This window comes from Terrapene carolina, unplaced genomic scaffold, assembly GCF_002925995.2.
Source record: "Terrapene carolina triunguis isolate 2854851 unplaced genomic scaffold, T_m_triunguis-2.0 Scaffold136, whole genome shotgun sequence".
NCBI classification, from domain to species: Eukaryota; Metazoa; Chordata; order Testudines; family Emydidae; genus Terrapene; species Terrapene triunguis.
The window spans coordinates 3,882,191-3,896,146 of record NW_020664487.1 but is presented as its reverse complement, the minus strand read 5'-3'; the positions used below and the strand labels follow the sequence as shown (position 1 = coordinate 3,896,146).

Sequence of the window (13,956 nt, the reverse complement as noted above, 5' to 3'; positions counted from 1 at the left end):
ATTAAGCGGGGACACTTTAATGAAGCATTCGGCCCCTATCACTGTGCCTGGCCCAAGAAGCCCCATCTCTAGTGCTGGCCTTGCTGCCCAGTACCCTCCTGGGCCCCTGCGCTCTCTGCCTGTAGGGGGCGCAGGCAGCTCCCAGCAGGCCAGACTCCGAACAACGCACGTGCGGTCGCTTTTGTAACAAGTTTGCCCCTCTGCGGCTCCCATAGCGCTGGCAGCCAAGATGGCGGCGCCCAGTGGTCGCCCACGTGGTTGTTCCGGGAGGGGCAGAGCGACTCGTAGGCTGTAGCGCCCCGGCTCCAGCAGCCATGTCTGGCCGCAACAACAACAAGCTGCCCAGTAACCTGCCCCAGCTGCAGAACCTGATCAAGCGGGACCCGCCGGCTTATACCGAGGAGGTGAGAGAGCGGGACCCCCGCCGCCGGGGGGAGTCAGCCGCTGCACAGCCCCTAGGATGCCCCTGGGCCCCAGCCCCCATCCTCAGGGCGCAAGGCAGAGTCCGCAGCATGGAGAGGTCTCTGTGCCTTCTTAAAAAAACCCTCCCTCCCTGGGGAGGCCTGGAGGGCAGTGACACCGCGTGTTGTGCCCTGCGGGTGCCAGAGGGGGACAAGGCGGGGGGAGTTAATATCTCTTAATGGAACAGCTTCTGCTGGTGGAAGGTGCCGGCTGGCGAGCTTCACAGAGCTCCTCTTCAGGTCCGGGGAAGGTAACCAGAGTCACCCCCATTCAGTGTCACCTCCACAGCGCAATCCCCCTGCCCCCAAAGGGCTGTATGTCCTTGCTCGCAAAGGGCGTGTGTACCTGGCGATAACTAGTTGGACGATGATGGGAGTGAAATCCTAGTGGTGACGAGGCATTGAGCTTCTCAGCTCGGCTGGCTACATGGAGGTGTCTTGTCTGCGCTGCCTGGAGTTAGCTGTTTTGATGTAAAAACGCCCCTTTCCCCCTGTTAAGATATAGCTGCCTTCACCAGAGATGGTGGCATATAAGGCAACCCGCTGCCTCATTCTTTTTCTCACATGGGGCTGGACCCCTTGAACTCAATGTGACTTTACGTGCTTCAGATCAGGCATGTGCTAAAGCATCAAGCTGAACCAGGGCCTTAGCTCTGGCTAGACACCTTTTTTTTTGCCGGCAATTTAACTGTTTTAGTTAGGGGTGATACTTCTACTGATAGAATTATACTGGTATAAAGGTGCCTTATGCTGGTGTGGTTTATTTGTCTTCCTGTAGGGGACTAGCTATGCTATTATGAAGCACTGCTGTACTAGTATAACTGCATCCATACTGCGAAGTCTGTACCGGTATAGTTAATGTGGTACAACTTTTGTGTGTAGATCAGTGCCTAAGAGAGACTTTAGAAGTCGCCTTAGGGCTTGTGGGCTCGTGGAAGTATTAAGGAACAGCTATTGCACCTTATTCAGAGTTGTGGTGCAAGCATTGGGGAGCCCTTAAACTGCCAGCTTGGCATCATTTTAGCCTCTTAAAAAAGCTAGAAGTCACTTTATGCCAGTCCTGAATCCCCTTCCCAGTTCTTGTCGTCCTACAATTGCCTATTTCTTTTTAAAATAAAAACTCCCCTCTTGCTACTGAAAGTCCCACCCAGACATCTGAAACTGACCGACGATAGGGGAGACATCAAAACTGGCAAGACGCTTAGGGTGAATCTACACTACCCTGCTACATCGGCGCGTTGGGTGAAGATGCTCTACGCCGATAGGAGAGCGCCCTCCCATCAGCATAATTACTCCACCTCCACAAGAGACGAAAGCTGTGTTGTCGTCAGGAGAGCGTCTCGAGCCGACTTAGCGCTGGTGTGGACAGCACTTAGGTCGATGTCATTTGTGTCGCTCAGGGGTGTGGCTTTTTCACACCCCTGAGTGACATAAGTTACGTCGACTTAAGTGGTAGATAAGCGCTAAGTGTTGTCAGATGCACAAAGAAGAGAAACTGTAAATATATTTCTACTCTCTCGTTCATTTCACACAGATCGGTGTTAAAGACGATTAGCCCGCTGGCATATGCATGGTCCAAGATAGTGTCTATGCCAGTGGAACAATCATGTTGACCATTAGCTTTGGGGGGAGGGAGCTATTCTGTTTGATCCTTGATGTTAAACACAGCCATTCTCCCAATGTACATATGGTCAATAGGTCTGGATACCTTCCTCGCTGTCCCATCTCTCCTGTGGTTAGAGGTTGAGTTGAAACCAGAATTTTAAACCTCAGGAATTCTCCACACAACGATGATAGTTTAAAGTGGTATTATACAACACCGGTCTCCCTCCTGCCTGTAGGCAATGTGCATGCATTATACCTCCACCGCAGCTATTTGTGCTTTACCGGCTTCTGATGCATACTTTTCTGGACAGGAGCTCGGCTGCTCCCCAGTCCTGCAAAGACTTAAGCATGTGCTTGACTGCTCACAGTGCATAAAATCTTTGCAAGGTCAGGGCCCGGGGGTCCATGCAGTTTCTAGCACAACGGTAACCTAACTTTGATTGGTGCCTCTGTGCCCCATTGTAAATATTAATATCTCACCCTAATAAGAGACATACTCCCGTCTCACGTGGATTAGCTGTTAGTCACATCACCGAGACACTTGAGATGTATCATCAAAAGCTGCTTGGCTTGAATGTCACAGGGAAAATGTAATTATATATTTAAAGGGACTCAGTGCCATTTCAGGGGGCATGGAGCAGCGTTCATGTCGCACTCCCCTTCAGTACCCTGCCCAAGCTGGGGAAGCTAATGATCCAACCAGCAGACTGTTGTCGATGATGAATCCTGGTCACATGCCACCTGAGGCATGTTGCGCATACGCTAAAAAGAATGCCATTTTGAGGGGGATTGTCTGACATGAATGGGTTTCTAAGGGCCTGATCCTGTACCACTGAAGTCACTGAGAGTTTTGCTGCAGTTTTCAGGTGGAGCAGAATGGGGGCCTTGGATCTCTTGATATTGAGAAGCTATCTTATCCAGTAATGACAACTAGGGGTATGTCTATACTTACCTCCGGGTTCGGCGGTAAGCAATCTATCGTCTGGGATTGATTTATCGCATCTTGTCTAGACGCGATAAATCGATCCCGGAAGTGCTCGCCGTCGACACCGGTACTCCTGCTCCGTGAGAGGAGTATGCGGAGTCGACGGGGGAGCCTGCCTGCTGCGTGTGGACCCGCGGTAGGTACCTTGTAGTTCGAACTAAGATACTTCGACTTCAGCTACGTTATTCACGTAACTGAAGTTGCGTATCTTAGTTCGAACTGGGGGGTTAGTGTGGACCAACCCTAAGAGTGAAATGCCATATTTGTGTTTCAGTTTCTCCAGCAGTATCGTCACTACCAGTCCAATGTGGAGATTTTCAAACTCCAGCCCGATAAGCCCAGTAAGGAGCTGGGTGAATTGGTGATCTTCTTGGCACAGGTAAAATTCTGTAATTCTAGGAAAAACAAACACATAGAACTATTAAAGGTGACCTGCAAAACCTTTCCCCCCCAATGAAAGAACTGTAAGCTATATACAGATGGCCCATATAGCTAGGAGCAGGTGATATATTATTACAATCTTTTTGTCAGTTATTTATTTTTTTAAAATTTCCGTTCTCCAGTGTTGCTTTCTGTGGATTACAGTATAAAATGGTAAAAATAAAACATTTTAAAAACTGAACTGTTTGTTTAAAAAACAAACAAACAATAACCAAGTTGAGTCCCGTTTGAAAGACTACATTGCTTCAGCAGAATTTTTAATAGATGTGTTGTTTTAGAATGATTCTGGAACATCATAGTGATGCCAAATGGAACTTGTTACTCATAATTATCTTATTTTTGTAATGGGTGTTGCAGATCACCTTTAAATGCATCGAACATACAGATTTTACAGCACTCTTAATCCTTTAATAAAGAAGTGAGCTTTTATGTAGGTAGTTAATGATAGAAACTTCAGCATTCAAAGATATATTGCACATCAACAAAATTTGAAAAAGTTAGTCATCATTTAATGTATATTTTTTTTAGGGATATTTTTTTTTATAGTATCAGATACTCTCAGGGAAATATACCATTGTTACACTGTTAGAGTTTATTATAGGGACTTCAATGAAGATTATTTTTTTAAACAGGTTGGGCACTGTTATCCAGAACATCTTGTTGATTTTCCACAACAGCTGAAAGAACTGCTTTCTTACAACCACACCGTTTTGGATGCAGATCTTCGAATGGTAAGTCTGACATTTAAAGCACTGATGTTTATTGATAAGGTCTTTAAGAGGATTCTGTACAGAATTTTATTTTACAGTATAAGCAGGGGCTTACATTGTCCTAAGTGACTATTAATTTTGTGTGCCTCAGTTTTTCAGTGCCCAGCTTTCTGAAAATCGGACTCCTTCAAGATGCCTCAAATTGGGTATCCAAAAATCAAGGCCAGAGTGGTCCTGTTGGTAGAGAAGTGGTACTCTGGTTTTGAGGACCATCACACAGTTAGCAACTCTGGGCTCCAGTAGCACATCTTTTCCCGGATCCTTCAAAGACTAATACACATGCTTAATGTACTGTCTTAATGTACACAACTTAATGTCTTGTTGACTTCTCTGGAACTACTTGTTTTGTGTAAAATTAAGCATGTGTAAAAGTCTGAGCAGGATTTGGGCCTGACTTTTTTTTTAAATTTATTTATTTTTGTAGATGAATAATAAATGCTCGTCTCTATCATTTCCAAATTGTGATTCTGGTCACTGCTTCTTTGTTGCAGACATTTTGCAAAGCTCTGATCTTATTAAGAAACAAGAATCTAATAAACCCTACAAGTTTGCTGGAACTCTTCTTTGAACTCCTGCGCTGCCATGATAAACTTCTGCGAAAAGTAAGCTGCAAAATAAGAATTGGTTTTATGTCCTTGGTGAGCCTCTTGTCGATGTTTTTCCCTCTCTTATGAGAAGGAAGCACAAGTAATTCAGCAGCACCAGACAGCCTGTTTGCTCTTCCCAGTAGCTGAATATATAACCTGATTGTAGTTCTGTTGGTTCCACTAGCGAAGATTTTAGTGTATTTGGGCTTTTAGCAGCTTGATGTGACTGTGACCAAATATTCTGGAGATGGACACTCAGGGATAAATACAATGAGTATGAAAGGGCCAGCTTTAGAAACCTGAAATGTGAGATAAAATAGTGTGTCACCCGGCCCCCAAAAGGGCTGGGGGGTTGGCAGTTCATTGAGAGTTACGGGCTTGGTTCCTAGAAGTTCTTAGTATTTGCTGGTGTCATTGACTTCCTGGGGCCTGAGCAGCTGTAACTCCTTGTGTGGGCTCATGTGCCACTCATTTAAGATTTAGTGGAAATATCATTCCAATGATGGTGTTGTGACATTCCCCAGGGTGCGATCTGAACCGCTGGACTGCTGTGTCCTCTTAGCTCTCCAGCCTGGGATGCCTTTTACCCGGCTTTGCTGGTGAATGGCAGCCCTTCCAGGCTCATCACTCTCAGCCACCAGCACGCAAAGTCACTCCCAGCGGAATAGATGACTGCTATGCCCAGCCATCCATGAATTACATACAGAGAGGCACCCACGTAGCCCGCAGCTCCAGCCTTGCTCCCCAGAAGTGTGCGTCTTAGGCCTTGGCTACACTGGCGCTGTACAGCGCTGCAACTTGCTGCGCTCAGGGGTGTGAAAACGCCCCCCCTGAGCGCAGCCAGTACAGCGCTGTAAAGCGCCGGTGTAATCAGAGCCTGCAGCGCTGCACGCTTCCTCGCAGCGCTGCAAGCTATTCCCCTCGGAGAGGTGAAGTACTTGCAGCGCTGCGAGAGAGCTCTCGCAGCGCTGGCGGTGCGACTACACTCACTCAAGTCCCGAGTGTAGCCAAGGCCTTATACTGCTCAGTAGCCCACTGGACAGTACAAGTTCATAGACAGTTTGTCATTCCAACAAGGGGTAATGAGTACGCACCAGGCTTGTTGACCTAAGTAGAGATTCCCAAGCACTTCTACCAAAAACACACTGGTTTAGATAAAACAATAAAACAAATGTATTAACTAGAGAAAGTGATTACAAGTGATAAGCTATAGAAGTCTGAATTGGTTACAAAAGAAATAAACGGATAAACATGCAAGCTAGTTCCTAAATTTTACCAAGGCTAATAGGCTTCAAAGCAAAAGGTTTGTCTCACCGTGAGCTGCAATACATTTCCAGGTCCCCCTTCTCCCCACACTTTGTTCAGTTCTCTGAGAGTCGTTACTCTCGTGAGCAGAGAGGTGGCTAGGGACATTTCCCCTCTTCCCCCACCCCCCTTTTCTTACACTCTAGCCCTTTGTGCTGGAAAAATCCTTGCTGGATCATAGGGACAGGCAGTTCCATTGTATATGTGAGTGCCAAACTGTCCTTCGGGTGAATTGTAAATTTCTTGTTTGCAACTCCCCATCTCCCCCCCCCCCCCCCCTTTCTGGAGAATGTCCGATTAAGCTGGTAATGACTCATTAGCACTTTGCTGGCATGCTAGGGTGTCTTTGTCTCTGAGAAATTGGTTTGTGGATGTTACCCAGAACTACAACATGTTTCAGTAACAATCATCATTTTACATGCAGTGTTGTTGCACGCATTTCACCAGGATCATAATATTCAGCAGATTGAGTTTTCAAATGAGAGCTCACAAGGCGTACTTTGTACAAAATATAACATAACCATATAAAAGTGGTGAACGTGGGCTAAAGCGTGTCATAAGTGTACTAGGAATAAACATAATTACATTGATTTAAAACTCAGCATATCTGATCTCTCTTGGAGACACTATGGATAATTGTCTAGGCATAAGTTAGAATGTGTTCTACATCCCTACATGATACTAATTTCTGGAATAGAATTCAGGAGTTTATTCCTAAAGTTATGGGATAGACACTCCTATTCACTGAGGACTTTTCTGTTGTAGGTATAGTACCCAAACAGGAATTCCTGAGTTCTTTAGGGAAACTTGTAAATGAAAAGCGCTGCTGGCCATAAACATATTTAAATGCCTTCTTTGTTGCAGAAAGATTTATCACTAACTGAAAATGGAATTGACTGGAATCAAACTTATGACAACAGTCAGTCAAAACGTAGCTGAATTTGTAAAAGAAATTTCAGCAATACAAGAATTGTTTTTATTACAGCTATATTTGATGTTGTTCAGTTCTCTATGATCCCCATTCTGCAAAGACTATGGGCTTGTCTACATAAGGAAATTGTGCAGAATAGTATCAGAGGGGTAGCCATGTTAGTCTGGATCTGTAAAAAGCAACAGAGAGTCCTGTGGCACCTTTAAGACTAACAGATGTAGTGGAGCATAAGCTTTTGTCAGACGAAGTGGGTATTCACCCACGAAAGCTTATGCTCCACTACATCTGTTAGTCTTAAAGGTGCCACAGGACTCTCTGTTGCTTCGTGCAGAATAGTTATTCCACATTAACTCCCCATGTGAACGCTCTTCTTCTCCTTTTGTGGTTTAACTTACTATTCGTCTTGACAAACCCTATGCAGCAAGCTAGGGTGTAAATCTACATTGCATTAGTGTGCTGTCTGTGTGGCCCCTGCTCCCACACATGAAAAGTTCCCTAGTGCACATTGACCTGCTCTGCTTTGAAACAGGACTAGATAAAAGTGCACTCTCGAACTTGTAGGGCGTGGTAGCAGGGTCTGCAGTGACAGTGTGTGGTAGGCTGGTGCACTGTAAATTTATAACCCAACTTGCCACCCGCTCACTGTTCATCAAACCGTTATTTCACTTTTGGAAGTGGATTAAGCTAAAGTGCAAAAAGTCACTCAGTGCAGAATAGGAGTGTCCCCACGGGGGATTAGTGCAGCATAGCTCTTGTTCTTTAAAGTCGCACAGGATTGGGGCCAATTACTTTTTTTTTCCTCTCCCAACTGTGGCTTTGGAAAAAACGTCTTTGCCATAGTGACTGGCGCTCTCCTTGCATGATAGTATGAATGGGCTTTAGGAAATGAACTTTGTCGGCTGGAGAGTGTAAATACTTCACTTTACTGTACGTGTCACTGTTTGTTTACAGACTTTATATACTCACATTGTGACAGACATCAAGAATATAAATGCTAAACACAAGAACAATAAAGTGAATACAGTAAGTATGCTGGCTTCCAGGTTTACTTTGAATGAATGCTTTTTATTATGAAAACTTTTTCAAACTCGCTCATCATTTTCCCAATTTCTTCTTCTTCTTAAGACACTGCAAAACTTCATGTATACTATGTTAAGAGACAGCAATCCTACTGCAGCCAAGATATCTCTGGATGTGATGATTGAACTATATAGAAGGAATATTTGGTGAGTTTGATTGCACGGAATTGGTTCTTGATTATTCTGGGGCAACCCAGGATGGATAAAAATCGATGATTTAAAAAAATATAGACTTTTTTATTTAAATTAAATGAAGGTTTATTTTTAAAAATAAACGTATTGGAATTTGACAACCTTTGTTAAGGCCTAAATGTACTGTAATCTATTACAATCATTTAAATTAAACACAAAAAAATAATATTAAGAAGTACATCTTTGCTGCCTAATTTTAAAGAAAGTCAGACCACTGCGCTGGTGGAAGTCACTGGCTAAGCACCTGGAACCAGAGTTTGTTGAAGAGCTTAACCCAGCTTTTGACAGCAGTAGCCTCTATTGCAGGTACTCAGAGACTGTTTTCTTCTTTTCATTGTATTCAGCTAGTTCAGGTCAATGACTACTTTTATTCAAAGTTAAGAAATAAATTGGGAGTTGAAAAAGCAGAAAAGCTTGTTTTCCTCTTCCAGTCTATGAATAAAAATGAAGTGGGAGAAGATGAGACCTACTAGTTCTAAAATCTTGAAAGACATGGTGGCAATCAATTCAGTTCACTAAGTACAGATAATACTTTTTTAGTTTAATAAGTCAGTTAGTTTTAAATGCAAAACATGTTTTGATAAACTTTTTTCCTTTTGTATCCAGCATGTTCAAGATAGCTTTAACGAATGAAAAACATTTTAAAATGCTATTTTTGTGCATATAATTGCTTAAATAAATGTGTATAGAGGTGTAGTGCAGCTTCCTGGTTAGAAAAAAGAAGCATCAAGTGTGGTGTAAAGGCTATATTTTTGTTGCAAATCAACATGTTTTAATGGTTCCCAACCAATAATAATCCATCTTTCTTTCGGAAAATAACGAAAAAGTACAAATGCAAAACAAGTTTAAAATCGATGATTTAAATCGAGGTTTTCTGCTTGCTGATCTCAGTCGTGATTAAAATCTGTGATTAAAATTGCTTTGATTTTAAATCGGTGCACCCTGGGGCAATCCATTTGTAGTGTGGTTGTACTGTGTTTTGTAGAACACAATCTAGAAGGGCAGAAATGACCGAGACTTAGCAGGAGAAGGTGTGCAGGAAGAATCTTAGACGTTTTCCTTTGAAGAACAATAAACAAGTATACTTGTACATATACATGCTTTCTTGAGCCTCTCTATTGATGCATTACATCTTGAATATCGTTCTGCTGTATAGTAAGTCGTGAAGTCCAGCTGTGGCTGATGTCCAAGCCCTTGTGTACATTTGCGGCAGTGTGTATAGTGCATGTTAGGTCCATGCAGTGGGGAAAGGCGCTGGCAGTGAGGAGGTAGCGGGACACTACACTGCTAAAAATATCAGTGTAGACCTGGGAGGCACCGCTTGGGTGTGTTGAGAGATGTGTAGGGTATTTCCCGAAGTTTCTGGCGTGTTTTGTACTCTACTTGCCTAAGCGGTGCCTCCCCAGCGACGATGCTATTTACACCCGTGCTAGCCGGGTGGGCGCTGGCTGTTTTCTACACGCTGCTGCAAGTGTAGGTGTACTTCAAGAGAAGCAATAGGATTTGCATGGCTAGTATTAGAAAAGAAGCCTGTACGTTGATGCTACCTGCTTGGTGAATTCATGTTTTTAGGAGTGAGTTGGTTTTCTGAAGTAAAAGCAAACGCTGTTTTGAATAAGCAGGGGGCTGGGTAAGCTCCAAGATGGCAATGTATTAGAAGAAGAACAGAACTTTGGCCTGGTCTACACTAGGCTTTTATGTCGACTTTAGCGCCGTTATATCGAATTAACCCTGCACCCGTCCACACCAGGAAGCCATTTAGTTCGACATAAAGCTCTCTTTAAATCGATTTCTGTAATCCTCCCCAACGAGAGGAGTAGCGCTAAATTCGACATGGCCATATCGAATTAGGCTAGGTGTGGATGGAAATCGACGGTAATAGCTCCGGGAGCTATCCCACAGTGCACCACTCTGTTGACGCTCTGGACAGCAGTCCGAGCTCGGATGCTCTGACCAGCCACACCCCCGGGAAAATTTGAATTCATTTTCATTTTCCTGTCTGGGCAGTTTGAATCTCAGTTCCTCTTTGGACATCGAGGGGAGCTCAGCAGCAGTGGCAACTATGCAGAGCTCTCCAGCAGAGATGGCCGTGCAATCCAATAGAAAGAGGGCCCCAGCATGGACTGATCGGGAAGTCTTGGATCTCATCGCAGTGTGGGGCGATGAGTCCGTGCTTTCAGAGCTGCGCTCCAAAAGAAGGAATGCTAAGATCTACGAGAAGATCTCCAAAGCCATGGCAGAGAGAGGCTACAGCCGGGATGCAACGCAGTGCCGCGTGAAAATCAAGGAGCTGAGACAAGGCTACCAAAAAACCAAAGAGGCTAACGGACGCTCCGGATCCCAGCCCCACACATCCCGTTTCTACGAGGCACTGCATTCCATCCTGGGAGCGGCCGCCACCACTACCCCACCCCTGACCGTGGACTCCGAGGATGGGATCATGTCGGACATGACAGCGGACGGGGAAGAGGAGGAAGGAGATGAGGAGGACGAGGCAGTCGACAGCGCTGGCACCGCTGATTTCCCCGACAGCCAGGAGCTCTTCATCACCCTTACCGAGATCCCGTACCAACCGTCCCCATCCCTTACCCCGGACACAGAATCAGGGGACGGATCAAGCAGTAAGTGCTGTAAACATGTAAACATTTATTTAAAACAGAACGGTAATATTTATACTATTAACAATGTATATTTATAAAAGTGCTGTAAACTAGTAAAAAAATAATCAGGTACAAAACAGGAATATTTACAAAGGTAACAAATGGGTTTTGCATGATTTCTCTGTCTTAGGCTCTTCTCAATTTAGTCCCAAGTATTTTAAAAAAATTTCACAATGTCCGTTACTACATGATTCCCAGGCCCAAGACGCTCCACTCCAAAGTCCCAGTGCACCTACGCGAAAATCCGGTCAATGTGGCCGGGGATCGACGAGAAATCCTCGTAGGAGAACTCCTCGTAGGTCTCGTGGAGGTAGAGCTCAAGCCTGTTGATCAGGTTCCGGGGTAGGGCGATCTTAGTGGGCCCTCCGTGGTAGCAGACATGTCCCCTCCATGCCACAATCAGGTACTCGGGGATCATGGCCCGACATAGCATGGCGGCATACGGCCCCGGTTTCTGCATGCTTTCCCGCAGCATGCGTTCTCTCTGGGTGTCCGGGATCCTCAGGAGGGTGATGTCGCTCATGACGCCCTGCTTTGAATTAGGGAGGGGACTGTTAGTATTGGGACTGCTTTACAGCCACGCGGTGGAGGGAGAGGGGCAGCATACAGGGATCTTTCCCTGGGACAGCCGCGAGGGGGTGGGACAGGGGCAGAGTTGATGCTGTCCTGATTGCTGGCAGCAGAGACTGGCATTGCTTTCAATGTGAAAGGAGGCCAGTGCTACAGCTGGAGTTTTAAGCAGCCACAAGTCTGCGGCTTACCATTATTGCCCGCTCCAGAAGTTCAGGTCTCCAGCCACAGTTCTCTGAACACTCCAAGACCTCCGCAAGTCCACAGGCACTGAAGGCGACGGCCGAAAATTCGACCTTGTCCTGAGTGCGCATGTGAGAGGTTCAGTGCATGGTCTTGTTCACAGAGAAAGACTAGGTTCTTTGTATACAATTTCATTTATCTGTCTCAGGAATTCACTCCCTTTTTAAAATTCACACAGACACATCTGCGACTGTCTCCCAACCCAGCCTGTCAGCACACTCCCAGAGGCTAGCGCAGATTAGGCGGAGGAAGAAGAAGACGCGTGAAGACATGTTCACAGAACTAATGGGCTGCTCCCGAGCCCAGGCAGCCCAGCAGACACAGTGGAGGGAGAACTTGTCACAAATGCACCGAGCAGTCATGGAACGGGAGGAGAGGTGGCGTCAGGAGGACCAACAGGCTACTGAAAAGCTGCTTGGACTAATGAGGGAGCAAACGGACACGCTCCGGCGCCTTGTGGATGTTCTGCAAGACCGGAGGCAGGAGGACAGAGCCCCGCTGCAGTCTATCTGTAACCGCCCTCACCCGCCACCAAGTCCCACACCACCCTCACCCAAAGTCCAAAGAAGGAGGGGCGGCAAGGGCCGTTAAAACTTTCAATCAACCCCTGCAGACTGCTCTAGCAGTAGAAGGCTGACATTCCCCAAAATTTCATAAGTCCTTTCCTACCCACCTCACACAAGCCCCCGTCCAAGTTTCACCCCCCACGTTTCATGTCTGGTTCGCAATAAAATGTTTGTTTCTGTTCATTACTGTTTCGGTCAGGTTCTTTTGAGGGAGAGTCTGTCTGGAGGGGGGGAAGGGGCTTGGTAATTGGACAGGACAGTCACCTTTAGCAGGCTACAGAGGCGGGGTCAGGTCCAGCATCAGGACACATACACAGTGCAGTCACTGGTTACCCTGGTCAGTCTGGGAGGTGCTTTTCATGTTTTGGGGGGGGGGGGTTGCTCTGTGACTTTGTGGCGGGGGAGGGCAGTTACAGATCTTATGCAGCGGTCCTTATCCTGGCTCACAGATCCACGCAGCAGGGGATCTGTAACCCTACCCCCCCTGCCAGAAAGTCACATAGCCGACACATACACACAGTCCCCCCCAGGAGTGCTGGCAGGCTCCATTGAAATAACCAGTCCACCAGTGCGGAGCCTGTCATTCCGGGAGTTTAGAAGTATCATTTGCATCAGAACACTGAACCCGCCCCCCGCCACAGTCTGCGTCCCCGGTTTAAAATATTCCCGCGAAAACAGCAATACAGACAACGGTGTTCATTAAAAAATCGAAATGATTTTATTTTTTGGGAAGGGGAAGGGGGTGAAGGTTGTATGTAACTGGAGAGGATAGTCAAAATGAACTGGGTAAAGAAACGGGGGCAGGTTCAGCTTTTCTGTCCACAAACTGAAAAGTCACTGGTTGCCCTGCTCACTCAGGAACCTAGCTTTCAAAGCCTCCCGGATGCACAGGGCGTCCCGCTGGGATCTTCTAATGGCCCGGCTGTCTGGCTGGACGTAATCAGCAGCCAGGCTATTTGCCTCTAGCTCCCACCCCGCCATAAAGGTCTCCCCCTTGCTCTCACACAGGTTGTGGAGCACACAGCAAGCTGCAATAACGATGGGGATATTGGTTTCGCTGAGATCACAGCGAGTGAGTAAGCTTCTCCATCTCCCTTTGAGACGGCCAAAAGCACACTCCACCACCATTCTGCACTTGCTCAGACGGTAGTTGAACAGTTCTTTTTCTGTGTCCAGGGCGCCAGTATAGGGCTTCATGAGCCAGGGCATTAGCGGGTAGGCTGGGTCCCCGAGGATGACTGTAGGCATCTCCACATCCCCAAGAGTTATTTTGTGGTCTGGGAAGTAAATACCTTCCTGCAGCCGTCTAAACAGACCAGAGTTCCTGAACACGCGAGCGTCATGAACCTTGCCCGGCCATCCGACGTAGATGTTTGTAAACCGTCCCCGATGGTCCACCAGTGCTTGCAGCACCATTGAAAAGTAGCCCTTTCTATTGATGTACTGGCTGGCCTGGTGGTCCGGTCCCAGGATAGGGATGTGAGTCCCATCTATAGCCCCACCGCAGTTTGGGAATCCCATCGCGGCAAAGCCATCTATGATGACCTGCGCGTTTCCCAGG

The 13,956-nt window shown here is 46.3% G+C and overlaps 1 protein-coding gene across 1 annotated transcript in view; it reads left to right on the top strand.

The window, feature by feature from the left end:
* The first annotated feature begins 269 nt into the window (after nucleotides 1–269).
* The window catches only part of SDAD1 (SDA1 domain containing 1), a 38,581-nt gene continuing 24,894 nt past the window's right edge, over nucleotides 270–13,956 (top strand). The window contains exons 1-6 of the mRNA XM_026653332.1: nucleotides 270–404; nucleotides 3,326–3,430; nucleotides 4,125–4,223; nucleotides 4,754–4,864; nucleotides 8,037–8,108; nucleotides 8,211–8,311. Of these exons, the coding sequence (XP_026509117.1) occupies nucleotides 315–404; nucleotides 3,326–3,430; nucleotides 4,125–4,223; nucleotides 4,754–4,864; nucleotides 8,037–8,108; nucleotides 8,211–8,311 (578 nt within the window). The 5' untranslated portion in view covers nucleotides 270–314. The remainder of the gene's footprint in view (nucleotides 405–3,325; nucleotides 3,431–4,124; nucleotides 4,224–4,753; nucleotides 4,865–8,036; nucleotides 8,109–8,210; nucleotides 8,312–13,956) is intronic.